This window comes from Falco biarmicus, chromosome 5 (assembly GCF_023638135.1).
Source record: "Falco biarmicus isolate bFalBia1 chromosome 5, bFalBia1.pri, whole genome shotgun sequence".
Lineage (NCBI taxonomy): Eukaryota > Metazoa > Chordata > Aves > Falconiformes > Falconidae > Falco > Falco biarmicus.
In genome coordinates this window covers 91519529-91540122 of record NC_079292.1, presented here as the reverse complement: position 1 = coordinate 91540122, position 20594 = coordinate 91519529, and the positions used below count along the sequence as shown (strand labels likewise).

The following is a 20594-nucleotide window of genomic DNA, read 5'->3' as shown; positions in this document are numbered from 1 at the left end:
AAAACTTCACACTCTCTTACCTTACTGATTATTCCTACGGAGCCATCCAACAGTCACCGGTGTCTCTCACCTTCTCTCTGTGAACACCGGCACAAGGTGCTCTTCCCCGGTCTTGGGAATTCTCTCGGATGCCAGGATGTCTAAACACCTAACTCCATCAGGCCAGGTGCCTCCTCAGCCAAATCTTTTATCATTCTGAGATGAAAATTTTCTTGGCTACTGATCTGAAAATACTTACGCTTAAGAGATGCTGTTAAAACCCTCCTTAGTCCACAAACAGATTAGGAATTTGTTTGCCATCCTCACATAGTATGAATACACAATTCTGTTTCTTTCTGTATACAACTGTCTTCTCTGTATCAAAAAGCCTCCATCAAAGTTCTTCTCTGTCAAGAGTTTTACCTCTATCCACCCAGGAGGAGACTAGGCCATTGCCACCATTTCTTGGGTTTCAAGGTATTTTGAAAAAACTCCTTCAAAGGGCTGCCAGCACTTGCAGCAATCCAGTTTTTCCAGACAGATTATTTTGAATGCTCCTTATCACCTTGTATGCTTCATAAACTCTCAGTTTTATTGTATGCCATATACCTCCTTTACATCCACGCCTGCCTTCTGCTCCCCACCCCCGTTGGTTATATACATGATTTTTAGTTGTTGCTTTCAAACTCCCTGTTAGGCAGGAAAAGCCTTTAATCGGTGTCTTTTTTCACAACTACAGAGCCACAGATGATCTCCATCTTGTAAACTCGCAGCAGTGAAATTTCCACTAAAAATTTTATTGTAGCTTTCTCCTGGAGAGCCATATTTTTCTGATTTGTGGTCAGTTTAACCCACGACTTTCTTTGTTTGAGGTTCCACCATTTTGAGGTATCACTTTTGCCTACATATTCGCCCAACTTCACAGTTAAAACACATATGTACATAAAGATCTTACATACACACCTGCCTCAGAGGCATTAACCAAATGTACCTGTATACACCTACAGATACATACATGTGTAAATGTAGTATTCCTACTTACAACACGTCCACCTACAGACATCTATCTGTATATGCTCATACATGTCTAATACAAGCACTCTTCTATACACATTTAGTTTTCCCTGAAACGGGAGAAGAGGCATTTCTGAAAACGTGTGCTGTTGCCTGTAGTGCAGCATCCCAGCAAAGAGCTGGGGCCATTGCTGCCCTGCCAAGACGCAGCTGTCCTTCCCCGTGCACCCACCTCTGAACGGTCACCCAGCCCCCTGGACAGCCCTGCACCCCCCCCACTGACCTTTTCTCTGTTGGCATTTGGGGAGGGCTGACTCTCCTGAGCAGGGTGGCAAGAGGTGGGAGACTGCAGGTGGGTAGCACAAGGGTTTCTTCTGTTCTGAAGCCCTGAGAAGTCGCTCAGGCTTTGGTTTAGCTGAAAAGGAGAGAGGGGGGAAAAAAAAGAAGGTGCAGAAAGACCAAGGAGGTGCAAAACATCATCTCCTGCTGCCTTCCTCCAGAAATGACCCTCCAAGTCATCTGCTCCCCACCGCTCCATCCGGGATGCTGGGACATCCTGACCCCCATCACTCCTGAGCAGGGGTGCTGGACAGATGGTGATGCTCCTGGCTGCATCTCACCACAGGCAAGGTGGCTCCGCTCTTCCCTACCTGCTCTTCTCCTGAGCCCAGTGAAGAGCACAACGATGGAAATGATGGCAGCAACGCAACCCCCTGCCAGTCTTGACCCCGTGTGCTCTGCAGGGGAAGAGGAGGGTGGGTGATGTTAGGCTGGCCGGGGCAGCTGTGTGAATTGTGACAGTAAAACCAGCCCCCCCAGCAACCCGCTGCCTGCCGGGCACAAAATGGGACACGACATGTGCACTGAAGTCACGCAGACCCAGGGCCAGTTATACTGGCTGGACGGATGTGTTGTAACTTGTTACACTGCAGTATCGCTGGCGTTTCCCTGCTGGGTCAGGAGGAGATGCAGGAGCCGTCTCCCATCAGCAAAGACAGTGAGGACCCTGGGGAAGGATTTTGGGCTGTAGTTCTCGAGAAGCATCGGTCTCCAGCAGAACATCAAGCCCAGGTGGGTGTCCAGCTCCTGGGGGCATGGCTGTTTTCTTGTGCCTGCCCAGTGGGGTCCAGCCCATGTCATACAAGCTGTTGCTCCACTTTCGGTCATAAAATCTCTTTTCCCCTGAAGGAAATGAGATACTTGCTCTCCAAAAGCTTCAGGGAGTGAAAGAAGAGCTGAGGAAGTGGAAGGGGAAGGGAAGGGGAAGATGGAGAGGATGGATGTGAGAGGACACCAGAAGGAAAGCGTGGACAAGCAGGCAGTTGTGGTGTGACTCAGAGGTTCTGGTCCCCATGGAGGGGAGGGGAGGAGGGAGGAGGTCTGGGCAGGATGAGGAACTCGCCCCTCTGCCCCTGGCACCTACCTGGTGCCATAAGGTGGGCGCTCACAGAGATGGGCTCTTTGTGAAAGACTTGGAGGTTGAAGCTGGTTTGTTGTTGTTGTTGTTGTTTTCCCTGCAAAACCTTCTTCAACTGCAGAGCAGCCGGTGGCTCTGCTGTGGCATGAGCTGCCACCACCAGCTGCCAGGTCAGCCGTGGCTTCGTGGGAAAAACATCACAGGGGAAAAAACAAGCAGTGAGTGTGGAAAGGGACGAGCTTGGATGGTATTTTAATTACTCTGTTTTTCCCTGTTTTTCAGATACACGGAGAGAAAATGGCTCCTTCTCTGCCAGTCTGTTCCTGTCTTCACAGCCCTGCTAGCCGTGCAGTAGCCCAGCTCGCCCTCACATGCAGGCGCACTTGCAGGGAACCAGGAGAGCCCCCGGCCACGGTTCTTCCAGTACAACCTCTGGCACCCAGCCCGAGGCACCCCTTGTGCTGGCCAGGCACAGGTCCTTGATGCAGAGCTACCCCTTGCATCCCAATCCCATCCTCACTCACCACTTCAGTCCTGGGAAAAGCCTCACAAAGAATGTTAATTCTTCCTTCTGAACTATGCCCGGAGCTGTCAGACGTGGCCAGCCACTCTGGCCAGTGCTCCCGCTGCTTCACCAGGGTCGTATCGCACACCTACCAGCACACCCTGCGTGTCCCTGCATCCCCCTTCAGTCCGGGATGCACTTATCCCTGCTCCCCCTGCCCTACCTGTTATTTCCACGCTCTTGGAGGGGCCCACATCTTCCCGCCAGCTGGCGAAGCAGAGCACGAGCATGTGTGCAACTGGTGCCCCCAGGCAAAAGCAGCAGTATGTCTGCAGGGCTCCCCCCTCCCCCGTCCCCTGCCCGCTCCAGCGGAGCCCAAGCTGCCTGCGAGCCGGCTCTGCAGAGGTGCTGAGGGGGGGTCTGCAGCCTGTGCTTGGCTGTGGGGCGGGCGGTGGGTTGCTGCTTCAGGGGGGCTCCAGCAGCTGTGGCAGACCTTGTTCCGCAGGGCAGTAAGCCACTAGTAATTTGTCTCCGGAATCAAACCCCTCCAGGCCCCTGCTCCAGTGCTGCATTACACTCCCGGCAGAAGTCATTCCTTCCGTTCAGCTTGTGCCACTGCCCCTGCTTCTGTTGCCTGCCATGGCTGAGAAGGCTCTGGCTCCATTACCTCTGTAACCACCTTCCAGATATCGGTAGGAAAGTGCTGTGAGCAGCTATTACGGGATGTAAACCAGCTATCATGCAAGCAACTATGGTAGAATAAGTCATCCCTGGTATTAAAATACTGGGCTGTTCAGGACTGGTAGAAAGGAAGATAAAAATAGTGCCTGAGCATCACATGGGTGATGCTATAGGCTGTTTAAATCAAACTCAGAAAGTTAAAAGAGGCTTTTTAGTGCTGCAGCTCAGAGTCAGCTGTGAAGCACTCAGGATCACAGCTGGATATGAAGGGAGGGAACTAATATTAAAAGAGATAAATCCCAGTAAGAACCATGCTGCCATGGGGAAACTAACTGCAGAGTAACGGACCAGAGAATAATCTGTCATGATCACAAGGGGCCCCAGGCCTATAATTCGCAATATGACAGATGACAAATTCCTCCACAAAACCATCACTGAACCTACAAAAGATTCACTGGTTGTAAATAGTGATTAAGTCATAGAGCAAGTGGTCATCAAAAATATATTTGGAGCGTGTGATCATAATCCTTACACCTAAATTAAGTGGGAAGCTAAATAAGAATAGGCTTGTCCTGTACATGCAGGTCTTGTTTCAAAAGAAATCAAACCCTAAGGAAATAAGAAGTTTTTTTAAAGTGGACTATAGTGGTAAGGACACTGGATGTGAAAGACACTCAAGATTTCTGAGAGACGCACAGTGGCTGTGGAACCTGCACCTCAAGCGGGGAAGCAGGCATCCCTCTGTAGCACCTGGGTGAACAGCCACAAGGTGAAGAGTGAGGACAGAGATTGGCAAAGAAAATTCTTCTTCAAATGTTTTTAGATCAAATGTAACATCAGTCTGGAAAATGGACTTTTGTAAGCAGAGAAAGTTTTTCTTATAATAACTGAACCAGGAAGGAGAAAGTGGCTATGCAAAGAGGACAAGATCAAAATAATTGTTAAAATTAAGTAAGCATAGGATAGATTTAAATAAAAAATACAAATAATAGTCTTCAACCAGGAAAATGGTAGCAGAGAGTGGAGCAGAGGAAAGGAGTGTAATGAATATGAGAGGACAGGAACTACCAGTTCTGATTTGAAATCAAAACAAACATTAATGTGATGAAATTAAGAAAACAAGCTAAGACTTGGATTTTGCTGCATTTTTTTAAACTATAATCATTTTTATTCTTAAGAAAGCGACAAGGAGTTACAGAGTTTTGCAAAATAACCAACACTGTTTCGATAAACTTCACCTTATCTGGGCTTACTTGGTTTTGCGAGTCAGAGTAATTTCTTCCCCCAACCCTGACTTAGATACATGTCAGCAGGGGACCTACCCTTTCACCCCTCATAATTATCATCTGCCCCAGGTCGCTGTATAACAGGGGCTGGGAATCTCCAGCGCCTTCCTCAAGAAGCGTTTGTCCAGCAAGTCTGTCATTGGTGGCAAATGATGAGCCCACGGGAGCATCACAGTGTGTGACTCTGTGGTTCTGCCATGGCCCCTCAGCCCACGTTTCAACAACACAGTCCGCTGTGTCAATGACGGTGCGGAACAGCCTGCATCTCACCGCGTTCACCAGGCTCACCCACATCTCTTCTTTTGTCAGCAGAAACCAAACCAAATCACATCAAGTCTCCATTCCCCTTACGCCTCTGCTCTCCTAAACACTGCTCCTGCCCTCCCAGCGTCTGCAGAACTGAACTGTTCCCTCCCAAACTGTTTGCAGCTGCATCACCTCTTCCACACCTCGGTTCCCTTCAGCTCTGTGCCCTTTTACCTGTCTCACTTGCCTCTCCTTGTGACACCAAATGCATTCCTATTCCCCCATTCCTGTTCTCTTGTCCCGAGCCTTTTTGCCCTGCTCTCACCTCTCTGATTTCCATGATACCATCGTTTCAGTTCTTGTTCTTCCAACAAGAGGAAACGCCACAAAACGTGCCAGCCTGGGGTGTGCGGAGCGTTGCTCGCACCCTTTGCAAGATTTGTGGGCAACACAAATGGGACCGGAGCCACGGAGGTCCTGAGTGTGGGATCTGACTGAGCGTGACCTCAGTGCTCTGCTGGACTTGGATCCCCTTTTCCAGTTCAGACCCCTCCACAACAGAAGACCTGTACTGGAAAACACCAAATGCTCACTTTCTTCTTACCAAATCCCTCAAGCTGCAATTTAGGAAGGGTTTTCACTTCCTGTTGGTTACAAGCTTAAACGAGGAGCCCAAGGACTTGCTGAACCCGCGCTGAAGCCCCTTGCCTTCTAAGCCAGCGTTATGCTCACCAAGACAAGCAGGGCAGGCAGACTCGGTTCCTTGCAGCTCCCCAAAGCTTCTGCCAACTCTGCTAATGAGCAGGACCGTTGGCACTGACCTGGCTTGGCACATGTCCTGATCAATGGAATCACCCCTGCCCCCAGCCCCCAGCCCCCCACCAGCGTTCAGTGCAGGGCACGGTAAGGAGCAGCTTGAAGCCGGCATTCTTATGCTGGTGGAAGGGTGCCCCCCCCTTGCCCACAGAGCTGTCTCCCTTCCAGGGCCAGCCTAACCAGACCAGCCTGAAGATGACCGTGGGTTTCCAGCATCCATGCTGAAGGCTACTTAACCAAATGTACAGTTCACAGAAGTATATCTATATATTCACAGGGGTGAATCGCTCTCTCTCTCTGCATCTCTCCAGCGTACCCTACAGCAGTACCAGAAGGAAAATGATCCCGTCTCCCAGATGTTCTATGTGCACCCCAGCTGATCCCAGGAGAAGGTTGCGACATTCCTGTCTCTGACCCGCACGTTTGCATCCTCCCTGTAGGCTGGCTCCGGCACCCGCGGCACTGGGAAGGAGCAGGATCGGTGGCAATAAGGCTGGAACTGCAGTCAAGTGATCTCCAGGAGCAGGGAGATACAAGAACAAAATCCTCTGGCATTGACAGGAGGCCAGCAGCAGGACAGCAGTGGTGCCAGTGACACTGGCACTAAAGGTGACACGAGCCCCATTCACACTGAACATCAGCCCCGGTTTCAGGGCAGCTGAGCGGCTGAGCAGCGGGAGATGGCGCACAGGCTGAACCTTCTAACCATCTCTCACACCAGCCTTGAACGCTGCCTTACTCTGAGACCCTATTATTTAAGCATCTTCTTTTTCCCTCTCCTCAAACTATCCATAATTTTATGGATATGTTTTTAAGTACCCAGTGCAGATACTGGCACCTGATTTTGGGACGTGCACTTGCAGCTGCCCTGGTCTGCAGCTACAGTTGGGTGCTCAGCATCTTTCAGAATCAGGTAGATGACCAGTGAAGTATAGGACCCTCATGTAGGGACTAGTCTGGGAAGTCTGGCTGTATCTTCTCACCTTGTAGAGGAATGAAGTTGGTGGGTTGATTCGCATTGCTAATATGCAGCTGTGGCCTTGCCTCGAAGAAAGTGGGTTGATGGACCTGGATGATGTGCAGCTGTAGCTCGTTCCTGCTAAGTGGTTGAATAGCCCTGAAGGGGGGTGGGGGGGGGGTGGGTTGGATCTGATCTCTGGAGGAAGGAGAGTGGCACAGACAGTAGAATCTGGCTGACCATAAAAGCCTTGTTGCAGCCTGATAGCTTGCTTGTGCTGCAACAGTGGGTGCCCCATGTGAGGCTGAGTTGGGCTCCAGCTACATCACCTCTGTCAGCTTCCCTGGTAAAACAGAGTGACAATATCAGGCAACTTATGAGATGTTTTGAGGACAGGTGAGTTTTTATAGGCAGCTTTAAGGGATGGACAGTTTGTTGTGCAGTGGCTTAAGCCATGGGGTGAAGGATGCAAGCACCCAGCTTTAACTGCTCCTGGCCCAGCTTACGTTCCCTGTGTCCATTTGCTTCAGTTTCTTCTGCACAGAACTGCCATGCTAGCTGTGTTTTTCACAGGATACCTGCGCAGACAAGTTTATTCTCATGTGTAAAGCATCATGAGACTTTCCAGAAAGGATCTCTGGGGACAGAAAACAGAACAGCATTAAAAAAATATGACAGTAAGTGTAACTGCTGCTACTCCTACTCCTGAGATCAATCCACTGTCCCCACAACTCAGCTGATATGCTCCTGAGGGTGTGTGTCTGGAGAGGAAAAACATCCTTGTATGGTTAAAATTCTCACAGGAACCACTTAAGCTGCAAGCACAGAGAAGGACGAGCTGCTCTTGGCACAGGTTTGCTCACCACGTAACTTGTGCCTTCAATTACCAAGCGCCCAGCTCAGGTTCATCACCAATTTTTATCAGTAAGAGAGGGCTCCTGCTTGCACAGCTGCCTCATCCCAGGTCTGTCCTGGGGCCAGGGGTGGCCAGTGTGGCATGTGCCCATCCACCGGGGCCAGCTTCCACCCGGGCAGCCAGGCGTGGGGAGCAGCGGTCCAGGCCAGCACATGTCCCGGCTCCCAGCGAGCTTCTCATGCCCGAGATGGTGAGGTGAAAGGCAGACCTCATGGCCCTAGCTTGCACTTCTGGCTACCAGCTGAAAAAAGAATGGGGCATGAGTCAGCACGGCTGTGGCTGCGCAGTTGCTGTCGGCTTGCGGAGCGGTTTATGGGTTTATGGCCGTTCCAGGGAATCCCCCCGACCACCGTCACTGCAGCGTCTCCAGCTAGTGCCTCCGAAAGGGGCTTAAATAGCGTGGTAAGACAGGTGCTGTTGGTAACCTGCCCACTTGCTCTCATCTGTTGCCTCAACAAGCACATTCTGGTTTTAAATTAGTGTATTTATTAAAAAAATAAACCAAATCCTAATCAATCTTCTGCTCTGTAAAAAAAAAAAAAAATTATTATTGTACTCCAGCCAATTTAACTGAAGCAGACACTATCCGTACTGTTACAGAATGGGCTTCTGGGTGCCTTTGCTTTTCTAGAAAAGAATGTTATTTCTTTGACATGTTGTTTACAGTTGCCATTCGCAACATACAACTGAGCAGGTGAGGCATTCTGAAATTGACTTCAAATAGCCTTTGATGGCTTCAATGGATTTTTAAATAAAACAGAGAATGTTATTAACTGAAAAATATAAAAAGTCAATTGAACACCTGAAAGTGTTTGCTACTTGGTGATTTCTAACAAAGAGCAAGTCTGTTCGCTTTGGGTTGGTTTGGACGCTTCCCTGAGCTCGGCTTTAGCTTTGCGCTCAGCTGGGCAGCCTGCCTGCATCGGGGTCTTAAATGACGGTCTGCGGCTGCGCAGCAAATTCCTGAGCCTAGAAGATTAGAACTGGAGTTCTAATTAATCCACTTAGTTGTGGGGGCTCCTTTTCTTTTGCCCATATCTGAGGACAGACCAGCAGCCCCTAGGTCTGCCAGGCAGGATGGTGTCTACCCATGCTCCTAGACCCTGGCTTTGCCAGTAAAGCCGAGGTGTTTCAGACCTCGTAGCTAGGTACGACTGCTCTTGCTTCTCGCAGGGACAAGGGACGGGAGCGGCAGCCTACCTTCCAGGTTGCAAAGATGCTGTTTTCACACAAGATCCTTATTGCTTTCTTCAGGATGCTGTATTAAGCAAGGAACAGAAACATAAACAGAAAGCATGTGATATCAGTGAGGAGTGGCTGACATTTTAACAGTTAAATTAGTGCAAGGGAAGAAAAAAAAAAAAAAAGATGCAGGAGATTTCAAACACAGCTGGGGAGAAGCCAGTTTTGTATGTCCAAAGGAGAGTTGGAAGCAACAATCTTTACACCCAAATTCCCAAATCTTCTTTTCAAGGGCCCTGAAAGGAGTGTGGCAGAGCGGGAGCAGGTTATTTAGACTCTGCGCTTGAAGGTAGAAACCAAAGTCTTTTGAGTCTGCTCTTGAGATTCGCACATGCCGGCCAGCATCACGGGGTCCGTCCGGGGCTCCACTTGGTAGAAGGGACAATTCTTCAGGTGCTCTGACATGCACATGATGTTGCTGCGCTGCCATTTGTTAACTCGGGAGAACAGGCTGCTGAACTGCCAGATCTGATACAGGAAAGGGGAGAGAAATTGGGGAGAAAAAATGGGAATGCTGGTAAAAATAGAAGAAGATTTGAAAAGACTATATATGCTTATAGTGGGTGTGCATCACTTGTACTGGACAGGCTAGCAAACATCTGATCGTGCAGGGGTGGCATAGCAAGTGAAAATGGGGTCTGTATTGTCATGGACCTTGTACTGGGTTTGCTGCTTTAGGCATCACCTGCCATTTTTAACAGGAAAATGTCCTTCTGCAGGGTTTGGTGTCAATCTAGTGCAGGACACAAGGACACCTGACCACTGCACCTCTGCTGAAAGCTCCATCACACATGCAGTGTGATCCAGGGTGTTCATAAAGCAAAGTGGCTACAGCATGCTTGTGTGACAGCATCTCAGAGAAACCTGACTTCATAACGACCTTCCAAAGCACTTCAAAGTAATTGACATTACAACGCTGTTGTTATTTACCCAGCACCAGAACAAGCCTGGGAAATGTAAAAAACAGAAACGTGCAGCTAAAATTTTCTGATTCCACATACCGTTTGGTGATACACTAGCATGTAGTGATAGGACTGTGATTAAGTCACTTTAATATTTGCTGTATATCATTAAATCAAATGAATTTTTAAAGTTATAGCAGGTTTCTTCTCCCTAAAGCCGTTCCTTCCTGTGGAAGAAGGACAGTCGGTGGCTGTGCTACAGATTACCTGGCCCTGTCCTAGTCCTAAGCAATCATAGCTATTATACACAGCCATCAAGAAATTCAGACTAATTACAAACAGAACATTTTCGAGCAAAGTCTGTGCACTGGAAACAAGACTCCTGTGTGGTCAGTACAGAGAGCTAGTGTGAAAAGGGTTAGATTGTTAGACAGTCCTTAAACTCAATGCTGTTGGTTTGAAATTGTGCTACAATAACTGAAGTTAATTACTATATGATTGCTCAGCTGGAATTTTTTCCTTTTACTGAAGGAAGCCACATCCTCTAGTAAATTATTTCAGTGGCTAATTCCTGTTCTGGATTGGGCTAATTCAAGTTGCAGCCACCAAACTTTTTTGTGTAACACAGATTTTTAACTCACCATGCTTCATGCTTTCTCTTAATAAAAAGTACTTTCTCTTAATAAAGAGTGATAAACAGTGCTAAGCTTCTATTTCATAAGAATCAATGGGCAGTAATCTTCAGTCGTCTGCTTGAAATCCAGGTCCTGAGATAATTTCTGGGAGTCTTCCCTGGATCCCCAAATCATTTGTCCTAGATCTCTGCCTTGTCTGCTTGCTCGTGCCAGTCTCCCGGGCTATTCTATCAGCTGGCCAGAAGCCGCCCCATAACAGCTATTGCTCAGCTACGACTCTGAGCTGTGTCCGTACCTTTTCCAGGCACAGCCCGTCCAGGCGGTGATGTTCCAGCCCAGACCGCGGGCGCCCAGCCTCGCAGGAGGCGCTTCCTACTCCCTTGGGTGCCCACGACCCTCGCGCCAGGCACTCACTCCTGGCACTCCCAGCACTCCTGGCACTCCCGGCACTCCTGGCACATCACAACAGCCCTGGGGGGTCGATGCGAGTGCCTGAGCTCCCTTCATAGCCCTATCTCCTTGTTATTTACCTTTTTGGTGTTTTAAAGCACGTTTTAGCTTTGACATGCCCTAGATTGGCTTGTAAAGAACACAAAAAAGTATGAGCATCAAGTTCTTCCAAAGTCCATGTGCAACCCTTAAGTACCAGGAATTCTCAGTTCCCAGTGCCCAAAACTGGTGCATGTGCAAACCGGTTAGCCAAGACGAGCTCAGGTGGGGAGGTGCAGCTAGTCAGGGGTGTCTATGACACCCTCCTACCTTCGCTAGACATCTTCCATCTTACAGCCCTGACCCCTGACAACTGTGGTGCAAATTCGTGACCTCATGAAGCTTCCCCACACCTGCAGGCTCACACACAGTGTCCCTCACTATGCTCACGCTTTATCTGGGGAGAACTCCTGGCTGTCTGTTTCCCAGTGTCACAGGCACTTGCCTTTTTGTGAGCTTTCCATGAAGTACCGCCATGGGAATATCTTTTTTTCTCCCAGACCAGCAGGACCATTCCTCTCTCTTGAAGAAGAGTGGCACAGATGTCCCTCATCAGCACTGACACTTGGGACAACTGAGATAAACTGAAGCTGTCCAGGAACCCCGCGATGTACTTGAGCACTTCCAGCGGGAGGCTGCTCAGCAAGTCCTTACTCCTCTGTTGATTAGCCACCGTGGGACTGCACTTCCCTGACTCAGCAAGGAGCGGGTCCACCTCTGGCTTAATAGCAAATGTCTTGAGGGGCTTGCTGTATATAACCTTGGCCTTAAGTCCATCGGGGCAGAAAGGATTTTGAACAAAAGTGCATCCCAAGTAGGCCAGTGGGCAGCGATGCTGGAACCATCCATCCAGACATGACTGAATATCAGCATGCACATTCTTGAAGTGGGACGGGAACTCATCCCTCCGGAAGAAATGACTGCAAGTGAACGTGAAAGCTGAACTGCTTTTGTTGTGCCTCCTGGTTACACATTCAGTGTAGAGCTCCATGTGGAGTTCTGGTGGGCTCTCTTCATCCAGAGTATCTGCTAGAACAGCATTGGAGGAGAAGGGCTCCAGGGGAAAGCTGTACGTCTGTGTTGCAAAATCCACAAAGAGCCCATCGATACCTCTTGCTTCAGAGATCTCATGGCCTTTCAGCTCTTTTTCCAGTGCACACAGCAGGGTGGCTGTAACTATATTTGCCTTAGGTAGTTCTTCTAGGTTTAGTCCCAATTCTGAGGTATCCACAGACTTGTCTGAAGTTGGCATCTTGTGGCCCATTGCATCTCCTAGTCGTGCTCTTTTGCCACAGTAACTAACTGGCACTTTGAAGGTGTAGACAGTCTTCACCTCCTGAGCTTCCAGGTTGCCATAGACAAAGTCTTTTTCTTTGGGAGTGCAAGCGGCTAGCTGGCCGAAGCGGATGAGCATTCCCCCGTGATGTACCAGATACATGTTGTAGTCACCTATACCAACTTTGTTCTTCAGCCTCTCCAGGACCCCTTCTTGCCAGGGAGCCAGTCCTGTCATTTCTGTGTTCGGTGTTACTTGCTCAGGCTTTTGGTCCTTTGCCTCGTCTGTGCCCTTAGGTCCTTCCTTTGCCTTCTCCGTGGAGCTGGCAGCATGCGACGCTGATGCTGTTTTCCTGGAAGCCTTCTCCACCGCTTGTTCTGTGCTGGTTGCCGAGCCTGTTACCTTGCAAGCCAGGAGCTCTTTGCTGAAAATGTTCTCCCAGGTTTTGTAACTCCCCAGATCCATTCCCTCTTTGTCCTTCGCTAAATCTTCACGCTCGCGTTGGCTGAGCTCGGGCAACTGGTTGTCACCCTCTTGGGAACCACAGGCTGCTCCTCCCACAGCACCTTCTTCCCCACCCACAGCTTCATCCACCAGCCCTTCCGCCACATCCTTTTTCCTCCACTCTGGAAACAAGTCACCTATTTTCAAAGTCCTGAAAAGTATCTTCTGGTCTCTGAGTGCCAAGGCTGTGTCCAGACATTCTTCGTTCAAGGTCTCCTTCATGATGTTGTTGTGGAGGGTGGTGTCCGAATCCACATTTGGCCAGCGATTCCACTCCATGGAGCAGCAGACCACGCTGGCTGGACAGACCTGGAGGTGCTTCCCCAGCTTAAAGCGGGCCATGGATAAAGGGCAGCCGTAGCCTGCGTTGAGGCAGGAGACCTGCTCTAGGGGACAGAGCAACTGGTGTTCCTCCTCCTTGCACATGTGGAAGGTGGCCCCACAGTGGAGGCGGCAGCTGATCACCACGCAGGAGACGGTGGGCTCAGCCGGCACGCGGCAGTGCTGACTGAAGCATCTCTCGCAGTGCCTGTGCTGGCCCAGGGCAGCTTTCTGAGCCCGGCGCTGTGTAGCAAAGACAAGAAGACAAGAGTTACTGCCCGAAGGAGCCGGGGTGGCTGCAGACCCTCCGTGCCCATGCTTGGCTTCTACATGTTAGGTGCTTATATGTGCCTCTAGTGGGAATAAGGCTGTAGGCAAATGACTGCCAGCTCCATACAGTCATGTACCGGCACCGGTCCCTCACTCATAATATCTCTACCCTTGCAAGAGTTTCTGGCAATAGCTGTTAATCCTTCCTAAAAATGAGAAAACAGAAGCACAGCGTCTGACAGCGAGTAAATGGAGATGGTGGTTAGCGTGAGGCATGCCTTCTGTTGTCAAAAAGCTAAGAGCATAAGGAACAATGTTCTGGGCCAGCCCAGAAGTCCGGCCAGCCCAGCAGGCTTCTTCAACAACATCCGTACGAGACGCTGTTTAGGCAGAACATGTAGGACCTCCTGTGGTCCCTTCCCCTTGTGTACAGCTGTTGGATTAGGGAACGAGAGGCTGCTCAGGCACTACTTGGAGCTGCTTCCCTGGATACCTTCAACTGCAACCAGTAACTTGGCCCAAAGAGGAGCTGCTGCAAGTTGAAAACTCCCAGCTTCTGCCTCTCTGCTCCTTGCTTTAGGGCTGCACCCCGGCTTGGTTCAGCCTACTGCAAATGTCTGTGGAAGGGAAACAATAAAGAGGAACTGGAGTTCTGTTTCCAAACAGAACCTGGTGCACTTTTTTTTTTACTTTTTTTTTAATGTGAAAATGAGAAAAAGCTTTTTGACAAGTCTTCCCACACCACCCTTCTATGCAGTAGGAACTACATAGGCCCCACAACTCTCATTTTCTCTGGGGAAAAATAGATATTGGTAGTAAAATAATCTACACTTGCTTTTTTTCCTAAGGTTAAATAAACGACAGCAGTGTCATTGACGTAGATGCAAGTGCTTCTGCAGTGGCAGGTGAAGGGGCCTGCCCCGAGGAGTGCCGCGGGGGAAGCGGGCTCCGGCTCAGGGCAGAGGCACCCATGAAGCTGCTTCCCCTCCCGAAGGCACTGTCTTAACTGCTGCTCTTTCACACGTGGGCGATGGAAGTCACGGGCAACACCAGAGGAGGAAAGATGTCTGGGAAAGGCAATGCCTGTGGGTTCCTGCAGTCACTACAGACCACCCGTTTGTGCTTGAATTTGATGTGCATCAATTGCTCAACTCATCTTTTTTCCACCCTTTGCAACTTCCAATGCTGACCGATAACAGTTACACCTCCTGATGAATCAAGCCCCTTCCCCTCGGTCCTGCGCAGTACAGGAACACGTCCTGAGCGGTCCCTTTACCCTGGGACAAACTTACACTCTGAAGTACCAGGCTCAGGTTCTCTTGCCTTTGCACGGAAAGAGCTCGAGACAGCAATGCAGAAAAATAATATTTCATAACTACTCATCATAAAATTCCTTGCCCTGTCTTGGGAAGCACTGGCTTCTGCACAGGGTGACACCAGGGGTCTGACCAGGGTGGCCCCAGCCACATCCAGCCCTTAAATACATGCAGTTTAGAGCGGTGTCTGTCCTGCTTTGGGCTGTCCAGTTACATCTACTCTTGCATGGCTCAGAGGAGCAGGAGATACAGATGGGTTTCTTTCGCGTTGGCAGCATCCTTGCTGCTCTCATTCTTGTAACATTTTGCTGCAAATATAATCTCTAAAAATAGTCCCAGCTATGACTTGCATAAGGTCAGAGGAAGGCTGGGTACATTACATCGCAATAAAAACATGAACGTGTGAACAATACTTTCCACTGCAAAAGTAACTCTCAGAGAGAAATAATTGATAAATAAAAATACAGCAGAGGCACAGGCCTTATGGTTCTCCAAAACACAGAAAGGACTGACTGCAAAGTTCCTGGAGAGGAGCCTGCTTTTACACTGCAGTATGCCAAAACAAACCCCAGCCACTCGTGTAGAGCAAGAAAATACATGCTTTGTTTACAAAAAGTGACCGTATCAGAGCATTCAGATCCAGAATCAGTCTTCATCATTATTCAGGTATTTTTCAGTTGAGTTTACCTCATGTCTAACTTACATGTGCTGCTCTTTTCAGACAAATGATTTCCATGCTTCTCATTGTCAGATCTGTGGAGCTGGAGGACAGGAAGGGGGACAGAGAATTTTTCTGATATTTATTAGGGTTTGAATGCTGCTTCTATTTTGATGTGCCGGTAATGAGGAGCTCTGTATTTTAACTGATGATCTAGTTAGCTCTGTGGTTTAGGTGGTGGTATTATTGTCAGTGCACAAACTACAGCTTTCAAAACCCTGAGTGGAAAGTTTACAAATTCTTGCCTTGGTAAGTCTGATACGTAACATCCAGAGGCAGGTGACACACAGATCTGTCAGGTGATGAAACATTTCTCTAAACCTGTAAACTTCTTGTTTCCCTGCAACTTGCAAAATTTCATATGAGCTGGGTTAAAAAAAAATCAAACCAGAAATGCTTGTTTGAATCATGTTCAAGCTAGTGTGGAAAGAAAGGATGCAAATTGCAGCCCACAGTCCGTCCACTTTGGTAAATCTTTATTTTTAGGCAGTCATGACAGCAAATCAGGTAAGGTTTAAAAATATACAGCTGCTATTCTAACTAACTGCAGATATGTCTCTGTCTGGAGCAGATCTTTCAGTGACAATACCTTACAGTTTATACACCAATTACAATTTATTTTCAGTAAATGTGTATTTAATTCAGTTGCAGTCAATCAGCCAGAACAATATAACTGTTTTTCTCATTTGGCATTTGCTATGTGTGACTGAACATATGACATACTAAGGTTACACATCGTATCTGAGCTCTTCGCGCAGAGTCAAGGGATGCCTCCCATTTCAAGGAACCATCCAAAAGGGCCACCAGAATCCCCAGATAATCTCCTTAAAGAGTGCCTCTGAGATGAGATTGCAAATGAACATAAAACAATCTTTCAAAGACTCACAACATGATAAGGAGCTCTTAAAAAGATCTCAGGAAAGTTTGCATCCAAATGCTGGAGCCAAGAGTGTTAAAGTTATACATAATGTTACAGCAGAAAAATATTTTCAAGGAATGTGAATGCTTTGGTGAAGTGTATAGGCCAGATAGGAGCCATTCTTGATTTATTTTAATCCTTGTTACCCTGCATATTGTGTTTATCTCATTTTTTTATCATAATACTTAAATCCTGATGTGAATACAGAGTTATTTTCCTTATAGGGTTTTTCAATATACGTATTATCTTAGTACTCGGGGGGGGGGGTTCACAACGAATAACGAATTTATCTTTGCAGCACCAGAGGTGCACTTGAGGCTAAAATATACTATTACTTCTATTTAGCAGATGTAGAATTAAGGTACAGAAAGATGAAAATAAATAGAATTACATATAATATTTTATATAAAACAATATATATATATACACAGCAAGCATGGGGATGCTCAGGTTCTGATGTTTCACTGGCAGTTGGATGCCTTCTGCACAAAACCCCTAGCAGAGCCAGCTGGAAAATCATGGTTTTTAGGAGAGCTTCTAAGTCTCCTTAAACCAGAGTTTTTCTTCTCTCTCCATGCAGCACTCTTCCTTAATTACTATGCACTTAACAATCACAGCAAGAAATCAGGCTTGGGTCTCAATTTTGCTAAACAGATATATTTATTTCTTGGAGTTGAGGAAGAAAACACTGCTGCTAGAAACCATACCATAGCACCCTTGTACACGATTCTCAGGGGCCTGAGTTTTCTAAAGTCCTGTCCTTCGATACAAAATAAAAAGCAAATCCAAGAATGCCACCATGTGGAATCACTGTCCTTTGTGGCACACCTGCTCATTCAGACTGATCTTGCACATGGGTGTTGCCAGCCAAGCTTTAAATGAGTCAGGCAGTGAATATGGTACACCTCAGGTTAGGTGGAAAGGGCAAATAAAAGGTATAGACAAAATCTTCATCAGTAACACTGATAAGCTTCTACTGAGCATGTGCAAGGCAAAGGGTTTTTGAAGCTCAGACCTTGAGCAGTTTCCCATGGATTTTATAGGGGCACTTTGATTCCAGGGCAATCCTTCTGGGGAACCTCAAACCCTCAGTATAAGACGTGGAATGAAAAGGTTTTCTGTGAGACAGCTGGCCTGTTAGATAAGCCCAAAGGTGGAAGGACGAAGCTGTAACAATTAGGCAGCTAGTCTCTGTGTTTTCTAGCTGGGGATCCGCTGGCTGAGGCTGCAGTGTGTCATGGCAATAGCCACTAGTTCAGAGTTACTGAACGGGTTGGAACTGCTTGGGTTGGAACAGGTTGGAAAAAATACGCTTTACAATGACAAGGATGCAGTAGGTCCACAGTATAGTGCATCAGTCTGGCAAAGGCTTCAATCTATGTTCCTTGCTTTTCTTCCAGAGCATGCCTGCTGCTCAGGCTCTCACAGACATCAGCTTCTCTTCAGCTCCCTAAACCTGGCACGCAGGACCATGAGCTCAGGAGAAGCTGTTGCACCATCCAGCCTGATACCTACACACAGTAAAGCAGCACCAAAACTTGCTCGTGCAATTTCTGCCCAGCGAAGTGCGCTAGTGCTGGTACTGGAGGAGCGGGGCGCAGCTTAGAGCCGGGAGGCGTGGGCAGCACAGGGCACGCCTGGGGAGAGCCCGCACAGCGCTCCCCACTGTGACACCTGGCTCAGCAGTATTTCTTGTTCCTCTCTACCTGGTGCAACATAGCCATAGCTCACCTGAGACAAACCCACCCCAAAATTCCAGGTGCTGAAGTGGTCCCCTGGGCTGGCGGTACAGTGCGGGGCAGCCCACGTGTTGGGGAGTCGTGTGGGAGGCAGATGGGACAGGGAGAAGGGGGAGGCCGTGGCACAGAGCTGCTCTGCTGCTCCTCCTGTATGTCAGGGGTCCCTGTGCTGTCCTTCGTAGGGACAGCCAGGCAAACTCTCCCCTTGCATGGGTAACTGGGAAACAGGGTTGGGTTTGAGTTCAGCAAGTGCTTTAAAATAACAAGTTCCAATTTAGTTGCAGTGTGAGAAAAAAACCCAGAAAGGTCCAAACTGTGGTTTTTTTTCTTTGGCCTCAGGTTCTATTTTATGCTCTGTAATAATCTCATTTATATACTTTTCTGAAAACTTCTTGAGGAACTCAGAGGAATGGTTAATTGTTTTAAGCAAAACAAAAGAAAGCCAGCCCAAGGCAGGTGCCCAGTATAGAGAATTTCAGAGCTACAGGTTAAGGTCTAAGTCATAAAAAAACAAAGGAGAAAAGATTCCTGAATAAAAATTGCTAAGCAGCCACAACTCTAAATGGTACAGTAGTACCTGTAACCCTTGTGATTATTACTTCATCATTCATTGCCTGGACTACCGAAGTGGTTTGCAGTCTGACTCTACAAAACTCACCAGATTTTAAGTCAGCATTTTGCCACAAGATTGCTCTTCCCTCTCCTCTGACCCTTACTGTATCTCCTTGTCTCACTTCTCCCAGTTTCTTGAAAACTACAGAAATTGAATTTTTGATTTATCATATGTCCTGCTGCTGAAGCTCCCATCTTAAAATCAACATCTTAGTTTTTTAAAAGCCCAGATACAGTGCTGCAAACTATGGCTAATCCACTGAAAAAGTTATGGAGGACTTTTTTTAGAGTAGCATGCAACAGAAGTGTTCACAGTTACCAGCTGCCTCTGTGTTAGGGTGTCATTTAAGACGTCTTGTGTCTGATTATTCCGCTTCATCTTAATTACTAAGGCTGTTTTGAAGACATCTTGATTTTTATAGCTCGATACAGTAACCATTGCACTGCATAAGGTTTGATCAATAAGAACTCCAAGTTGATTTACAAAGCCTTACCTTAATCATAGAGTCCCTTTGTGTGTGCCGCACACTTGCCCTCCTGGCTGCGCTCCGCTGGGTTGAAGTGAGGTGGGTGAGGGAGAGCTGCAAGCAAAGAGAGACAAGAAATGGGAGGACACGGAGCAAGCCCAGACAGAAACATCAAGTAGTTTTGGGATGTTAAAAATAAAACCTGTGCATGTGACCGTGTAGCTCAGCTTACAGAGCAGTCTCCTCCACTGTATTTGTTAACACTGTCACTTCTGGAGCAATACTTCACAGGGAGATGGGAGAGGCAGAACCAAGAATACTCTGTGCCCCCCGCATGAGAGGAAAGGACCAGCCCCCTTCCCGGAGTCCTGCACCAGCTCCCTGACACTCTCTGATGGAGGTTTACCCTGCATGACTTAACTCCCCTCGCTGCCCAGACCGCTTTGGGGTTTCTGCTGCTGGAGCTGTCGTGCCCCCGGCTCCCATCGCCACCAGCTCCAGCAGCTGGTGCAGACAGTGCTGGCAGGTTTCCAGGGTGGCCCTGGGTGGGCAGAAAGAGCAGGAATGGCCCAAATCTGAGCCCCCACCTCCCAGGGACCCCCAAGAGGCTCCCCAGCTCCAGCCCCTCCACCACCAGGAGGAAACTCGAAGGGTGCAGCTCCCAGTGTCACCCTTTCTCAGCCAGACCTGAGGACACAAAGGAGAGCAGTCATGTTTTACCATCAGAGTGGATCCATTAAAGCATTTTCACGGTGAGTTTCATGGTGAGTGTTTCATACTCATGGTGAGCACAGATGTACAGGTACTACTACCTGTCAGTGAGGGTCGGGGTAGAGATGGGGCAGGTACTGCTTCTCCCTGGTGGGTTCTCACCCTAGCTGGCTGCAAAGACACCTCTTGTGACCCTGAAGCCATACATGAACACTTTTCACCACCTCAGAAACACAGAACATCATCTTTTGACTGTGGTGGTAGTGGCCCTGAGATCCTAAGTCACAATGAACTTGCTGCTTTGCCTTATCTTTCCCTATCTGCAAGTCCCCAGTGACTCGCATCATTTAAAACAGTGCAGGCAACTGTGTTTTCATTTTCAGGGCTGAACAAAATGTCAGTAGGTGACAACCAAGGCTTGCTGGTGCCAATTGTAATTTAGTAGAGCTAAATATGGTTAGCAGTCTGGCTCTGTGGCCTTTTTTAGAAAGGGCTGTACTATCGTGATACTATTTGCTGTCATCCCATTGCACTGGGGGAAACGGGGGCCAGTGGTAATATGCCTAAATCCAAATTTCACCCAATCACAACATGATTGCTGATCTGTTTACTTCGTTCACTTCCATCCCTCACCCCCCATCCAAAGTTCAGGGTC

At 48.3% G+C, this 20594-nt stretch overlaps 1 protein-coding gene across 1 annotated transcript; it reads right to left on the bottom strand.

Annotated features, from left to right (window-relative positions):
* Nucleotides 1-3594: 3594 nt before the first annotated feature.
* On the bottom strand, nucleotides 3595-20594 carry FBXO40 (F-box protein 40). The gene is made up of 3 exons (XM_056341924.1): nucleotides 19256-20594; nucleotides 11532-13430; nucleotides 3595-9528 (listed from the first exon to the last, which is right to left on the bottom strand). The coding sequence occupies exons 1-3, from the start codon at nucleotides 19262-19264 to the stop codon at nucleotides 9331-9333; spliced, it is 2106 nt and encodes a 701-aa protein (XP_056197899.1). The 5' UTR covers nucleotides 19265-20594; the 3' UTR covers nucleotides 3595-9330.